Genomic DNA, 13,890 nt, shown 5'->3' with positions numbered 1-13,890 from the left:
CCCTCCACCCGTGTCACATCGGGTCCCTCCACCCGTGTCACATCGGGTCCCTCCACCCGTGTCACACTGGGTCCCTCCACTCGTGTTCACACCGGGTCCTTTCACCCGTGTCACACCGGGTCCTTTCACCCGTGTTCACACCAGGTCCCTCCACCCGTGTTCACATCGGGTCCCTCCACCCGTGTCACACTGGGTCCCTCCACTCGTGTTCACACCAGGTCTTTTCACCCATGTTCACACCGGGTCCCTCAACCCGTGTCCACATTGAGTCCCTTCACCCATGTTCACACCGGCTCCCCCCACCCGTGTCACATCAGGTCCCTACACCCGTGTTCACACCGGGTCACTCCACCCGGGTCCACATCGGGTCCTTTCACCCGTGTCCACATTGAGTCCCTCCACCCGTGTTCACACCGGGTCCCTCCACCCGTGTCACACCCGTGTCACACCGGGTCCCTCCACCCGTGTTCACATCGGGTCCTTTCACCCGCGTTCACACCGGGTCCCTCCACCCGTGTCACACCCGTGTCACACCGGGTCCTTCCACCCGTGTTCGCACCGAGTCCCCGCTCGGTGCCGTGCGCGCCGGGGGTGCCGCTGCCTCGGGACTACATCCCCCATCAGGCCGCGGGCCGGGGCCGGCTCCGCTGCGCCCAGCGCCTTCAAACAAAAGAGTTTTCCCCCCTTCGGGGCTCCGCGCCCCTCGGCGCTCCGAGCCCGCCGGCGGCCGGGACCCGGAGGCGGAGGAGGCGGCGGCGGCGGCGGCGGCGGCGGCGGGGGGGACCCCGGCGGGCTGGAAGTGCCTGTGCGAGGAGCTCGGGTTACAGAGAGAAAGGGGCTTGGCCAGGCGGGGGGAGGTGGGCGGAGGGTCCTTTTCTCTCTCTGGTTCTCTCCCTCTGCCTTTTTTTTCCCCCCTTCTCCCTCCCGAGCTCTTTGTGTGTCCCCCCCCCCCACACTCCCCTCCTCTCGCTCTCACCCCCCCCCCCCCCCTTCCCAACCAACCACCACCACCCAACCCCCTCTCAAGTCTTTGTTAGCCATGCCTAGCCTGGTAGTACCAGGGATAATGGAAAGGAACGGGGGTTTCGGCGATTTAGGCTGTTTCGGTGGGAGCGGCAAAGACAGAGCGCTGCTGGAGGATGACCGGGCGCTGCAGCTCGCCCTGGACCAGCTCTGCCTGCTGGGGCTAGGCGAGCCTTCCTCCTCCTCCTCCTCCTCCGCCGTGGTGCTGGTGGAGGACAGCAACAACAACAACAATAACCCGCCGCCGCCGCCGCCGCAGCAGCCCCCGCCGCCGCCGCCGCCGCCGCCGCCGCCGCCGCAGCAGCAGCAGCAGCCGCCGCCTCCACCGCCGCCACCGCCGCCGTCGGCCCCGAAGGGTTCGGCGGCTCCGAGCGCCGGGGCGGCGGAGCCCAAGTTGTGCGCTTTGTACAAGGAGGCCGAGCTGCGGCTCAAGAGCAGCTCCAACACCACCGAGTGCGTCCCGGTGCCCAGCTCCGAGCACGTGGCCGAGATCGTGGGCCGGCAAGGTGAGAGCACCGGGGGAACCGGAGCCCCGCTTTCCCTTCCCGTTCAACCCCACACACACCCCACACACCCCCCCCCCCCCCCGCCGCCGCCGCCGCTCCGCCCGCCCTGCCATTGTTCGGGCCGGCTCAGCCCTACCGGGGACAAAGCGGGAGGATGGGGAGCGGGGAGGGATGGGGGATGTCCGCGAGGGGTCCGTCCGGTGGCACCGGAGCCCCGAGCCCGGGGCTGCCAAAGAAGCCGTTCCCGGACCGCGCTCTCCGCTTCCCTCCTTAAACGGAGGGAATAAAAGCAGGGATAAGGTGGAGGGGGGACGGACACACCCGGGACACGGAGCCCGGTTGGGGTTCGAGCGTGAACCCGCCCCGATTCCCGGTGGCGCTCGGCGCTGTTGGGGAGGAAAATCCCCTTTGTTGGGCTCGGCGGGGCGGGGGTGTGGCGGGGGCCCGGGCCGCGCGGCTCCGAGCGGCACCGGCAACGGGACGTGGAAGTTGGGAGTGCTCCGACGGGAGTGGGCACCGGGACCGGCAACCACCGCGGGGGGGGGTGGCAGGCACCCCGGGGAGCCCCAAGGCCGGCCCCGCCGCTGGGCACGCTCGGCGACAGGGATGCTTTTGTTCTCCTCCCGGCTCTGTTGGGAGCGAGGTGGAATGGAGGAGGGCTTAAAGAAATAATTATATATATATATATATATATATATATATATACACACACACACACCCACTCTTAAGTCACCCCTCGCCCACCCCCACGGCTCCGGGCTCCCGAGTGTGCGGGGAAAAAGGGGGGGGGGCAGCAGGTCCATTGCGGGAAGCGGGGCAGGATTGGAGCATGGGGCTGGTGAGAGAAGTTTTGTGTCGCTTGTAGAAGGGAAAACAATGCCAGTGTGGTGAAGTGGGGGGGGGTTCCTCCTTCTTCTTTCTCTACACAAGTAACTTGATGCTCTGGAAGTGTGACGGGCAGAGACTGCGGCTCCAAGGCTTCCCTTTGGGTTGGGAATGGGAATGGCCTGGGCAGGGGGTTTGCTGTGTGACATAGTGGGGGGGCTGCTTGGGGCCAGTGCTCCCAGCTTGGGCCGTGCAGTGGGGCACTCGTAGCTAATGGCTGGGGGGGGGGGTTAATGGCTCAGCATCCCTACATCGGCGCGGGTTATGGGAACAATGGTGGCCCTGCTCATTCCCCCCGGTGAAGCTGGTGGCTGGTCCCCACGCTGCCATGGGGAGCGGGCAGGGATGTACCCCCCCTTTGACACGCTGGGATCGTGGCCCTGGGGAGCCGGAGATGGGGCTGGAGATGGGGTGAAGGCTGAGAAGATCCCGCCTGGACCTGCTCCTCCCCTTGCTGCTGCGCTGAGCACGGGCAGAAGCGCTGGGGCTTTGCACCAACTCCGCGAGGCCGTGGAGAATCAGGCCCCCTTTGTTTAATAAAGTTAGGGAAGAGAGAGCATTCGGGAGGCAGAACGCAGGGAAAACAGGCGGTGCAGGGGGAGCCGGGGCCGTTTTCCCCCTGGATCTCCCTCCTGCCCCGAACTCCCGCAAAGGGGGTGTGTTTGGATGCGGTCCGGATGCAGCGACGCGCCTGGGGTGGCCGCACTGATGGAGAGCAACGCGGAGACCTTGGGTTGTTTTCCACCATTTTTAGTGTGCGTGGGGGAGGGTTTTCCCACATCTGGGAACTGGGGGGTGTCCGTGGGGCAGAATGGGCTCCGTCCCTTCGTGGGAAGGGTGGTAGAAGCTGTGGCCCTGCTCTGGGGCGGGTGGGATGGATCGGTGCTGGTATTGCCCAGGGCACTTTGCTCCAGCAGAGATTGTGATCCACACTAAAGGCCTATAGGAATGTCCCCTGGATCTCGTTCCTGTGTGGAAAGCTGGCTCCTGAGGCTCTGCTTTCTGATGGAGGTGGATGCAGGATGCCCTGGGGGCATGGATCCTGGGCTCTCATGGATGCCTGACCAGGAATTTTGGGGGGGGGACCCCAAAGCGTTCACAGTGTCACCTCCTGGGTTGGGCTGCTCATGGTTTTCTAAGGCATTGGGGGGGGGGTTCTGAGTGTTTGTGCATAGGGGCATGGATAATTTGGGAAAAAGAAGGGAAAAAGAAGTAAGAGTGGAATAAAAATGATTTTAGGGCTTTTAATAGGTAACGGGCTTGAGTTCCTTTAAGTTCATGTTCTGTGGTGTGAGGAGCCACACCGTTCCTTCATGTTATCTTCAATGCTGTCTCCCATCTTTGGATGTACGGGTTTAAGAGGCCTGGATCTGGGCAGGGGGGCCCTTTTCCATGCCCCTGGCAATGGGATTTCCACCTCCCTCTGCTTTGCCAGGAGAGTGTAAAGGCACCGGGGTACAAATAAGGCCCAAAGCCCCATAGATTCGGATGGGAGCGCTTGGAAGCGGTGCCATTGTGGCGGAGGGGGGTGGCTCCACTTCCACCTGGAGATGCTGCAGGAGCTGAACCCCGTGCTTGGCAGCTCCCTGCTTTCCCTGGGAACGGGGAACGTGCCCTCGCGGAGCCAATCGCGTGCGGGAGCCTCGCTGGAGTTTGTGCGCTCCGTTCCGGCAGCGCTTCCGCAGCGGCACCGCCGCTTTCCATGCGGGATGGGCACCGGCTGGGATGAGACCCGGGCTGATGGGGAAGGGGGGACTGTGGCCGGGCAGGCACTGGTGTCTGAGGGCTGGGTGCCGGTGGGATGCGACGGGAGGCAGCTTGAAGGGGAGGAAGCTGGGAAGGGAAGGATGAAGGGATAAAGGCGTAACAACGCCTTGGACCGGTGTCTGTGACCTCTTCCACCCTGTTCCTGGCCACGGTTGGCAGTGACTTCCCTTCCCCGGCTGGAAGCGGAGCCATGACCTCCATGCGTGCCCTTGTCAATGCTACGGTGAGGAGCAGGGATGCCTCCACCCGCCTCCTGGCTCCTGCTGAGCATTCCCTGCTTCCCTGCACCTCCATCCCTGCTGACCTTGGCAGGCCGAACCTCCTGGCACGTGCCATGGGGTGCGCGGGGCTCCCTGGCTCTGGAGCCGCTCCGGGCCTGCCTTTGGGGGGTTTGGTGGCTCTTGTATTTCAGCCACCAGCTCTTCCCGAGGGAACAACGCCCTTCCTGGGGCTGTTCCCGTCGTCAGGAGCCAAGCCCTGAGGTGTTTGTGGCTGGTTCTGGGGGCGAGGATGGGGACTGGCCCGGGAGGAGGAGGTCCTTGCAAAGGCAAGGGTGTGAATTGAGTTGGGAAGAGCAGGAAGCGTATAAAGGTGTCGTGCTTCCGAGTGTGAGCTTGGGAAAGGGGTGCACCCAGGCACCCCAGGTGCCCCTGTTCACCCCTGGAAGTCACCGTGGGCAGGTACGGCCCCATGAGCACACGTGTGGGACTTCTCTGCCTGTTGTAATCCTCTCCCAGTGACCAAGTGGGCTGGAAGCGGGGCATGCTTAGGGCCAGCTATTGCAGCTGGGGTGATGTGCTCGGGTTCTTTGTGTGTGGTGTGGGGCCAGCGTGGCTCGCTTGCTGTGTGGAGCGAGCGGTGCGAGCTGTTCCCAGCGGGTACCTTCCCTGTAAGAGCATCTTTACTCTCATCCCCGGTAGTAGCATCCTTTGTCACCTGTGCCCAGAGACAGCCTTTGATGAAGCCTCTCCCAGCCTGCTCTAAGCAGCCTGTTGTCACCAGGGGTGAGGTGATGTGAGAGAGGAGCTTGGCGTCAATCGCTCTGTCTTGGCAAGGTGAAGTCGAACCCCAAGAGCCCCCCCACCCGAACCCCAGGTGATCGGGCTCTTTGTGTAGCTCCGAGCACGCTCGAACGCTCCCAGCATTTAAAAATAGTCCAAGGAAGCCTTTTCCATTGAGGAAGTCTGATGATTGCAGCTCCCCCACCCACCATGTGGAGGAGGTGGATGTGCAGCATCCGAGAAGCAGCGCGGGGGTCAGATCCTGTCGCCTGCTTGCTCTTGAGGAAAGCTCGGAGCCGAAGGTCCCCTGGGGCCTGAGGAGCAACCTCCTCACGCAGCTTGAGCCGGGGCGGGGGGGGGCCTTAAAGGGAGCGAGGGATTGCGGTCGGGTGGCGGCTTGTTGGGAAGCGTTAATGAGAATCCCTCCGAATTTCCACCAGGGAAAAGTGCCGACCGGGATTGACTTTGTGTGGTTTGAACTGGAGGTGGGAGGAGAAAACGGGTCTGGGAGAGAGACAAAGGGAATTTTCTAGGGAGAGACACGCACACACACACACAGAGCGAGGCTCCGAGCATCGGATCCGGCGGCTGGATGCCGCGGTGACCGAGTGAACCGCGCCGCAGCGCCGGGAATCTGGGGCAGTGGGAGAGCGCGGGGGGGGACACACACACGACACGGTCCTCCTGCCTTTGTCTGCCAGCCCCCTGCTCCTGCAGCGTGCCCGTTGCTTCCCCCCCCCATCCTTTCCCTGCACCTTGTCCCGTTTTCCCTAGGGATCGGGATCGGGATGGTGCCGGGGGCCGCGGGCACACCCACCCCGATGCGATGCCGTTGCTTCCAGCGCCGAGCGCCCAACTTTCCTCCGCCACAAACAAGGCAGCGATTGTCCTGGTGCTTTTCCTTTCTTGTTCCCCCACACTCCCCCCCCCCCCCATCCCTTTCTTTCCCACCCCCTCCTCCATAAACAACTTTCATCCCTCTGGGAAAAGGCAGGGAAAATCCCTGCGCTGAAAGGAGGTGGCCGTGGCTTGGGGGTGGTTTTTCCCCTCCCTGTGAACCCACCTTGCATCCTCGGGACAATAAAACCCCAACGCAAAGGGGTTCCGTCGGGTCGGTCGTGGTCCTTTTGTGTGCCTGTAGGGGGGTTGGCCCCGCTTTCCCTGCAGCAGAAACCTTATTCCCCCCCCCCCCCCCCCCCAGACAGGAGGGTTTAGTTGTGATGTTCTTTGTGTGCTTGTCTTTAAGCACAGCTTTCATCTTAACTGGGAAATGAGTGCCCCACCTTAGCAGGGGTATCTGAGGGGTGTTGGTTGTATGGCCCCTCTTGAATTTCATGACCATAACACACCCCCCCCCAAACCAAACCCAACCCCAAGCTCTGATTTGCCCTTAAGCTCTTTTCTACCACAGCATCAGTGGCAAAATGCCCTCAAGTGGGGTATTTGCAGGTGTAATTTAGAGCAGCCCGCTGGGAAAGTGCCTCGGTGTAAATGGGAAGAGGGCAGAAATCCGTTTGTTTTGTAGAGGTCATATCCAGCCCGCTGGAAACAAGGACGTGCAGAGATTTGGGGTGCTGTGATGTTGCAAACCACAGTGAAATACAACGAGAACCCACCTTGGGGCTGGGGCTGTGTGCTGGGAGCTGGTCCAGCTCCTCTGATGGTTGTAGGTGAAGCTTCCTGAGCTGTGCCAGCCTGCACCAGGCGTGTACCTGGGCAGGATCTGGCCTTCTAGCAGCAGGGAAGGGGAAGGTTGTCAGGAGGTGGAACTGTGGATTTACACTGGAGTGCAATACCCGGTGGAACAATGGGTTTACACTGAAAGAGGGGGGATCCCAGGCTCTCCCCTGTGAGGGTGTTGAGGCGCTGACACAGGGTGCCCAGAGAAGCTGTGGCTGCCCCATCCCTGGCAGTGCTCAAGGCCAGTTTGGACACAGGGGCTTGGAGCACCCTGCTCCAGTGGAAGGGGTCCCTGCCTGTGCTTTCAGATGAGCTTTAGGGTCCTTTCCAGCCCAAACCAGTTTGGGATCCTGTGAGCTGCAGAGATGTGGCTGCATGGCGTGGCGCAGCATCCATCCCCTGCATCCCGTGTGCCTCTCCGCCCTTTTCCTATGGGAGCCACCCTGGGTGAGATTTGGGATGGGCTCGTGCAGAGTCCGATGGGATGCATCCTACCCCCTGGTTGCCCTCAGGAGCTGGACAGAGGGACCAAGCCCTTGAAGGCCTCTTTAGGGTCTGTGCATCCCAATCTCGCCCTGCTTCCCCATCCCCAGGTGGGCAGTGGGTAGACTCGATGTATTTACTTGGGTTTTAGCCATAGCGAGCTGCTCTGGGGGTTAATCCCAGTTAGAAACTGGTCTGGGGGCTGGAGGCTCCACTCTCCTCGAGGGTTTCTTCCTCTCCCTTAGCATTTGTGCCTGCCTGGGGTCATTTGCAACCACACTCACTCGGAGTCAATTGGCGATCGGCTGGCTGAAGTTCCAAAGCAAAAAGGATGGGGTGGGGAGGAACTGATCATACAAACCCCCTTTCCCAGTGCTTTGGGATCTGTGTTTCTGGCAGAGCCCAGCAGAATAGCAGCGAGGTGATGGAAACCCGGGACGAAAGGGCTTCGTTCTCTCCCCTCTGTAACAACCCAAGCAGCAGGAGCCTGCCAGGGATCAATTAGCTGCTGTCTGCGCGCTGCTGCCTTAAAGAGCAGAGCACGACAGCGAAGTTAGGGGGTAGCAGAGTTTGTGCAGGTCCTTTCCTCCTCTTGGCTGCGCGTTTTCAACACCACCTCCTGAGCAGCTCTCCCCTTTCAATGACCCACCGGGTCAAGCTGTTCCGTGCTGCCTTCACATGGCAGTTACCCAGGGAGAAAGCCTTTCACTCCCAAAAGCCCACCCCACCGGCCAGCTGCGGGGGGACAAAAGCACTCAGGACCACGCTCCTCAGCTGGCCGGGCTTGGAAGGGCCGCATCCTGAGCTGCATGGTGATGGCAAAGACAGCTCGGCTGCGGGGGAGCAAGGTCAGGGTTGGGATGGGGCGGGCTGGGAGCCGTGGTGCTGAGTGGGGAAGTGAGATTGGAGCCGGCCTGATGGAGGTGGTGTAAATCAGTGCAGCTCGGTTCAGGGCTGCTGGGGGCAGAGCTGCACCCCCTGAACCTGCTGGGGCTCGACGGGCTCGGGCTCCTTTCCCTCTGTGGGGTTATTCCCTCCACTTCCTAAGCACAGGATCCCCCATCTGTCTCTGCGAAGCTTTCCCGTCTGCAGGCCTGCACGGAGACCCTCCCTCCTCCTCCTCCTCCTCCTCCTCCTCCTCCTCCTCCCCCTGCTTCTCACACCATCGACTGCACCATGCGTCCTTTTGTCCGTTTCTAGATCCTCCCTCCCTCCTCTCGCCGGGCTCTCTCCTTGCCCATCTCCCTTTTGCTGTTTACTGGAGGGGGGGGGGGTGGGTGTCTCTGTGTCTCTCCTTCCTCTCTGCACCCCTCATCCTCCTCCCTCAGCGGAATCCCAGCATGCCTCTCCCTCCATCCCCATCCCCTTTCCTCCCTCCATCCCCATCCCCTTTCCTCCCTCCCTGACTCCACTCGCCTTCGCCCTCATTCATGTGGATTCCTCGCCACCGTTGCCTCCCCTCTGGCCCCAGCCCGGAGCCCCCGTCCTTTGTCACCGCTCTGCTCTCCCGACCTCCGCCTTGCCTCCGTGATTGCCCCCTGCTGCGGCGCAGGGCTCAGATCCCAACGTGCTCTCATTGTCCCGTGCCTCAGAGCAAACCCAAGCCCAGCCCTGGCAAACGCCTGCCTGAGGTCATTTGCTCCTGGGAGGCGCAATGGGAGGCATGGAAGGATCCTTCCTCAGCCCGGGATGCATTTCCATAGGGATGTGAGCTGCTAACACACACACACACACACACACACACACACACACACCCCTCCTTTCCATGCGATGCTCGGGTGAGATCCCTGGGGAAATGGTGGCATCTCCGTTAATCTGCCTAAGATGGAATCTCCAGCTTTAGAGCGAGCAGCATGGAAGCGGGGCAGGGAAACGTCTGCCATGGGGAGCTGACCCTGCCCTGGGGCTGCAGGGCCAGGTCTGATCCTGCCCTCCTCGGGATGCTTCATCCCGCTCTTCGCTCCACTCTTGCGTCGCGCCCAGCCCCGTCAAGCGCCGCTCTTTGGGTTTCCCAAGCGCTAAGGATGCCGCGCTGCAGCTGCCCGCGCTTCCACGTCAGCTCTTCAGGAACTTCCCTAAACAAAGCCCTGCAAATACACTCCAGGGTGTGAAGTCAGTGGGGAGTAACACGTGAGCTGCGTTGGGATTGGCAGGGGCTGCGTTCGGGTTGGAGTTTGGGACTGTGCCCAGCTCCGGGTCAGATGAAGCATTCCCGTTCCCCAGGAACGAGCGGCTTGAGATGGGTTCAGTGCAGCGGCGGCATCGCGATGCTGAGCGTGGCAGGAAATCCTGCAGGAGCACCAGTCCACAAAGGGGAGCATTCCAAGGAGTGAAAACTCGCTCCGGGAGCCCGCAGCAGCACTTGTGCCACCCCGACGCCGGGATCCTATGCCAGGCAGCGGGCTTTGGGAGCTCCACGCTTGGAGCATGCCTTGTGCAGCTCTCACTATTGGTTGCAGCGTGCGCGGCGTTCCCGTCAGCCCGAGGGGCTCGAGGCTCCGCTCGTATCCCTACGGATGTGGGATTCGGTCCTTGCCAATGGTACGTGGTGGCGAGAGCGTTCCGTGCCCGGCGGCACTGAGCGAGCAGCTGGGAGAGATGGTGTTCGTTAGGAGCTCTATAAGTAATGATGCTCCAGCCCAGGGGTGGAGGAATCTCCATGCCTTGGTTGCAGAAGCATCCTTTGCGGGGGGGGGGGTCATCTGGTGTTCAAGGATGCTCATGGTGTGTTGGGGAAGGCTGCCTGGTGTCGGAGCATCTCTGCTACCCACAGAGGAGATGCTTTTGGAGACGGGGGTCAGCGGGAGCCTCTCCAGCAGCAGTTCATAGAGAGCTGTGCCACATCTGTAGGGACACAGCCGGTCGATGCTTGACGGCATCCTCGAGGAAGCTGGAGTTGCAGGGCTGGCTCTAAACCCCTCTATAAAGGGGCTTTGGGAGCCAAAACACACTGGCAAGTCTCTTGCCTTTTTTGGGAAGGCAGAAGGATGCTTGAGCTGGAAGCAGCGGGGGGGAATTGGCTTGGTGGGCACCAGGGAGACACAAAAGCACCGGGTTGCTGTGGCAGGGAAGAAGCCTGTGCCCATCAGTCCCGGGCAGAACACGGCCCCTTCACTGGTGTCCTGCTGCCCTCCACCGCCCCGCAGCATCCAAGCTGGGGAGCCCGAATGGCTGCATCTCTGCTACGTCCTGCCCCAAACCTGGGCTCCCCAATGGGTCACACCAGCCTCGCCCCAGAAGCACAGCAAGCCCCCATGAAGGGCTCTGCTCGTCGGGCTGTGGCAGACACCTCCTCCCTGGCGCAGGGTGGTGAAGGGGGAATGGCTGGGGAATGGCTGCGTGGCGAGGGCATCCCTAACCTCGTGCCTTGTTTCCTCTCTCCTCCTCCAAGGCTGCAAGATCAAAGCCCTGCGGGCAAAGACCAACACCTACATCAAGACCCCCGTGCGGGGCGAGGAGCCGGTCTTCATGGTGACGGGGCGGCGGGAGGACGTGGCCATGGCCCGGCGGGAGATCATCTCGGCTGCCGAGCACTTCTCCATGATCCGAGCGTCCCGCAACAAGGCCGGCACCACGTTCGGCAGCGCTCCCACCTTGCCGGGCCAGGTCACCATCCGCGTGCGCGTGCCCTACCGCGTGGTGGGCTTGGTGGTGGGGCCCAAAGGGGCCACCATCAAGAGGATCCAGCAGCAGACCAACACCTACATCATCACGCCCAGCCGGGACCGGGACCCCGTCTTCGAGATCACCGGCGCGCCGGGCAACGTGGAACGCGCCCGCGAGGAGATCGAGACCCACATCGCGGTGAGGACGGGCAAGATCCTGGAATACAACAACGAGAATGACTTCCTCTCCAGCAGCCCCGATTCCGGCATGGAGAACCGCTACTCGGAGGCCTGGCGGGTCCATACGCCGGCGCCGGGCTGCAAGCCCCTGTCCACCTTCAGGCAGAACAGCTTGGGGTGCATCGGCGACTGCTCCGTCGATCCCGTCTATGAGACGCCGCGGCTGAATGACCAAAATGACTTCAATTACGGTTACCTCTTCCCCAACTACGGGGTGAACAAGCAAGATCTGTATTATGGGGTGCCGGAATCGGGTGCCCCGATGTGGGCCGGGCAGGAGAACACCAACCCGGTGTCGGTGCTCTTCTCCAAGCAGCAGCGGTCCAGCAGTACCGGCGCCATCCATCCCAACTCCCATCGCTCCCCGTCCTCCTCCATCCAAGAGCCCAATCTCTCCGGTCTGCCCAGGCGGTCGCAGGGGGAACCTCTCCAAGGGTTTTCCAAGCTGGGAACGACGACCGCTGCCCGGACGTCCGTCTCCAGCAGCCGCGAGTGCATGGTGTGCTTCGAAAGCGAAGTCACGGCAGCTCTGGTGCCCTGCGGCCATAACCTCTTCTGCATGGAGTGTGCCGTGAGGATCTGTGAGAGGACTGATCCCGAGTGTCCCGTTTGCCACGCTGCAGCCACTCAGGCCATTAGGATATTTTCCTAAAGAGACAGAGCAGGGCATTGGGGTGGGGTGGGGGGGGATAGGAAGGGAGTTGGGGAGGGGGGGGTCCAGGAGAGAAAAAAGGTGATGCTAATAATAATAATAATAATGCTAATAATAATAATAATAATGACATCCGAAGAACAAACGAATGAATGAAAGAATAAATTAATTTAAAGAAAAAGAAGGAAGAAGAAGAAAAAAAAAAAAGAAAAAAAGAAATTATTTTACGAGTTATTTTTTGAAACAGAAAAAAAGTGAATAATAAAATGGAAATGCATAGCAAAAAAAAAAAAAAAAAAGCCAGAAATTGGGAAGGGCAAACGATGCTCCAGCCTCGGATCTCGCGAAGCAAAGCGGTTTCGTTCAGTTTCTTTTTGGTGGTGAGATTGGGACTTCTCGGCGTGGACCAAGCCAGGCCATCGGGATCGGATGGGGAAGGGAGCAGGGATGCGGGGAGCAGCCACATCATCTTTGCTCTCAAGGCCCTGCTCTCCTCCTCCCCAGGGATGGCTCAGCCCGACTGGGAGCTCGGCAAGGAACAACTGGGACGAAAGGAAAAACGGATGCCAGGGATTTGGAAGAGACAGCAAAGAACCCATCGACCTCTGGGAACCTGTTAGAACGAGGGCACAACTGTATTACCTCAAAGATTTAAACACAAAAACAAAACAGCTAAAGAACTTTTATTGTTTTCCTTTTTTCTACAAAAATGATAATAATAATAAAAAAAAAGTCAAAAAAAAAAAGAGAAAAACACAAAAAAAACCCGAAGAAAATCCTTAAAAAGAAGGTGAAGAAATTCCCTCCTGGAATGGCACCGGGTGCGGAGCAGTTCTTTTGTTCTTCTGAGCCGCCGTGGAGTCTGGAACTTTGTTCTTTCCTTTCCTTCTCGGAGCAGGGATTTGTTCCTCAGACGAATCAGGAGTCACTAACAGGGTATTTCCACCGCGGTCCTGCGTTCTCATCGTGGATCGACATCCACGGTGCCGGAGCTCGCCCTTCATCCCTTCCCTCCAAGTGATGCCAGCTGCAGCTACACACGTGCACACCCCTAACACTGGGCTTTTCTTTTCGTAACGCATAGGGATTATCTACCACACCAAAACCTAAGAGAGACGATCATGCAATACAGGCAACGAGCCCCCCAACCCAACCCAACCCAACCCAACCCAACGTGCATCCCACCAGGAAGCAAAAAAACCCACGAACCACCCCGACTTTATAAGAGAGGATTTTGTTGTCGTCGTTTTTAAACTGGACCAAAACCTTTTGTTACCCAAAAAAACACACGGGGGAGGGAGGGGAGGGGGTGGGGAATAAACTAGAAGAAAGAAGTATTTCTTTATGGACCAAAACCTCGCCGCTGGCCTTTGCCTGGATCTCCCTGAGGTTGGCCGCTTTTATAGATTCTATTTTTTTCAGCTGGAAACACAACCCCCCCCTCCCCCAAATTTTGCCTTGTTTGAACGCCCTTGAATCCTTTCGAGACTCCTGGTTTTGTTTGAATGAAATACTTGTGGAAAGCCTTGGGAAGCGGGGAGAGGATGGGCTTCGAGGCTGGCTTCGGTGCCCCAGGCACGCGAGCTGCACGCCAGCGCCTTCACGTCATCAGGTTTGTGCAACCGGTGTCTGGGTGCCAAAATGCTGTGATGGGAAGGATGTGTGTTGGATTAAGCTATCGAGTACCCGTCATACCTATCTATATGTGTATATATATATATATATAGGCACTTAACTCATCGAGCACCTATATATATATATATGTGTATGTCATCATATATATATATAATTTGTCTCCCACCACCGCTTCTCCATTTCCTACCCCTCGACTTCTGCTCACCGATCCCAGACCCTGGTTTAGAACTGAGCCACCAAGTATCCCAACTTGCTCCGGCCAGTTCTGCTTTTCCCCTTCAGTTACAGGAGACTTTCTGTTCATTGTAATGGCATTCCTGGGAACATCCCCTCTTCCGCTCAGTTCGCTGCCTCTTGCTCCCCGTTGCTCCCTCCATCCCAGTGGACTGAGCTTGCCCCTCTTGGGGTGCTCT

General features: G+C 59.7%; 1 protein-coding gene across 1 annotated transcript; it reads left to right on the top strand.

Moving 5' to 3' along the window:
- The first annotated feature begins 639 nt into the window (after nucleotides 1–639).
- MEX3A (mex-3 RNA binding family member A) lies at nucleotides 640–11,872 on the top strand. The gene is made up of 2 exons (XM_057409974.1): nucleotides 640–1,529; nucleotides 10,737–11,872. Exons 1-2 carry the CDS (start codon nucleotides 1,040–1,042, stop codon nucleotides 11,840–11,842), a joined length of 1,596 nt encoding a protein of 531 aa, XP_057265957.1. The 5' UTR covers nucleotides 640–1,039; the 3' UTR covers nucleotides 11,843–11,872.
- The last annotated feature ends 2,018 nt before the right edge of the window (nucleotides 11,873–13,890 follow it).

The sequence above is a fragment of the Pezoporus wallicus genome, unplaced genomic scaffold, assembly GCF_028554395.1.
Source record: "Pezoporus wallicus isolate ANWC-B61680 ecotype Strahan unplaced genomic scaffold, APGP_CSIRO_Pwel_v1 contig_12477, whole genome shotgun sequence".
In the NCBI taxonomy this organism is placed as follows: Eukaryota; Metazoa; Chordata; class Aves; order Psittaciformes; family Psittacidae; genus Pezoporus; species Pezoporus wallicus.
This window is presented reverse-complemented; position numbering and strand designations above follow the sequence as displayed.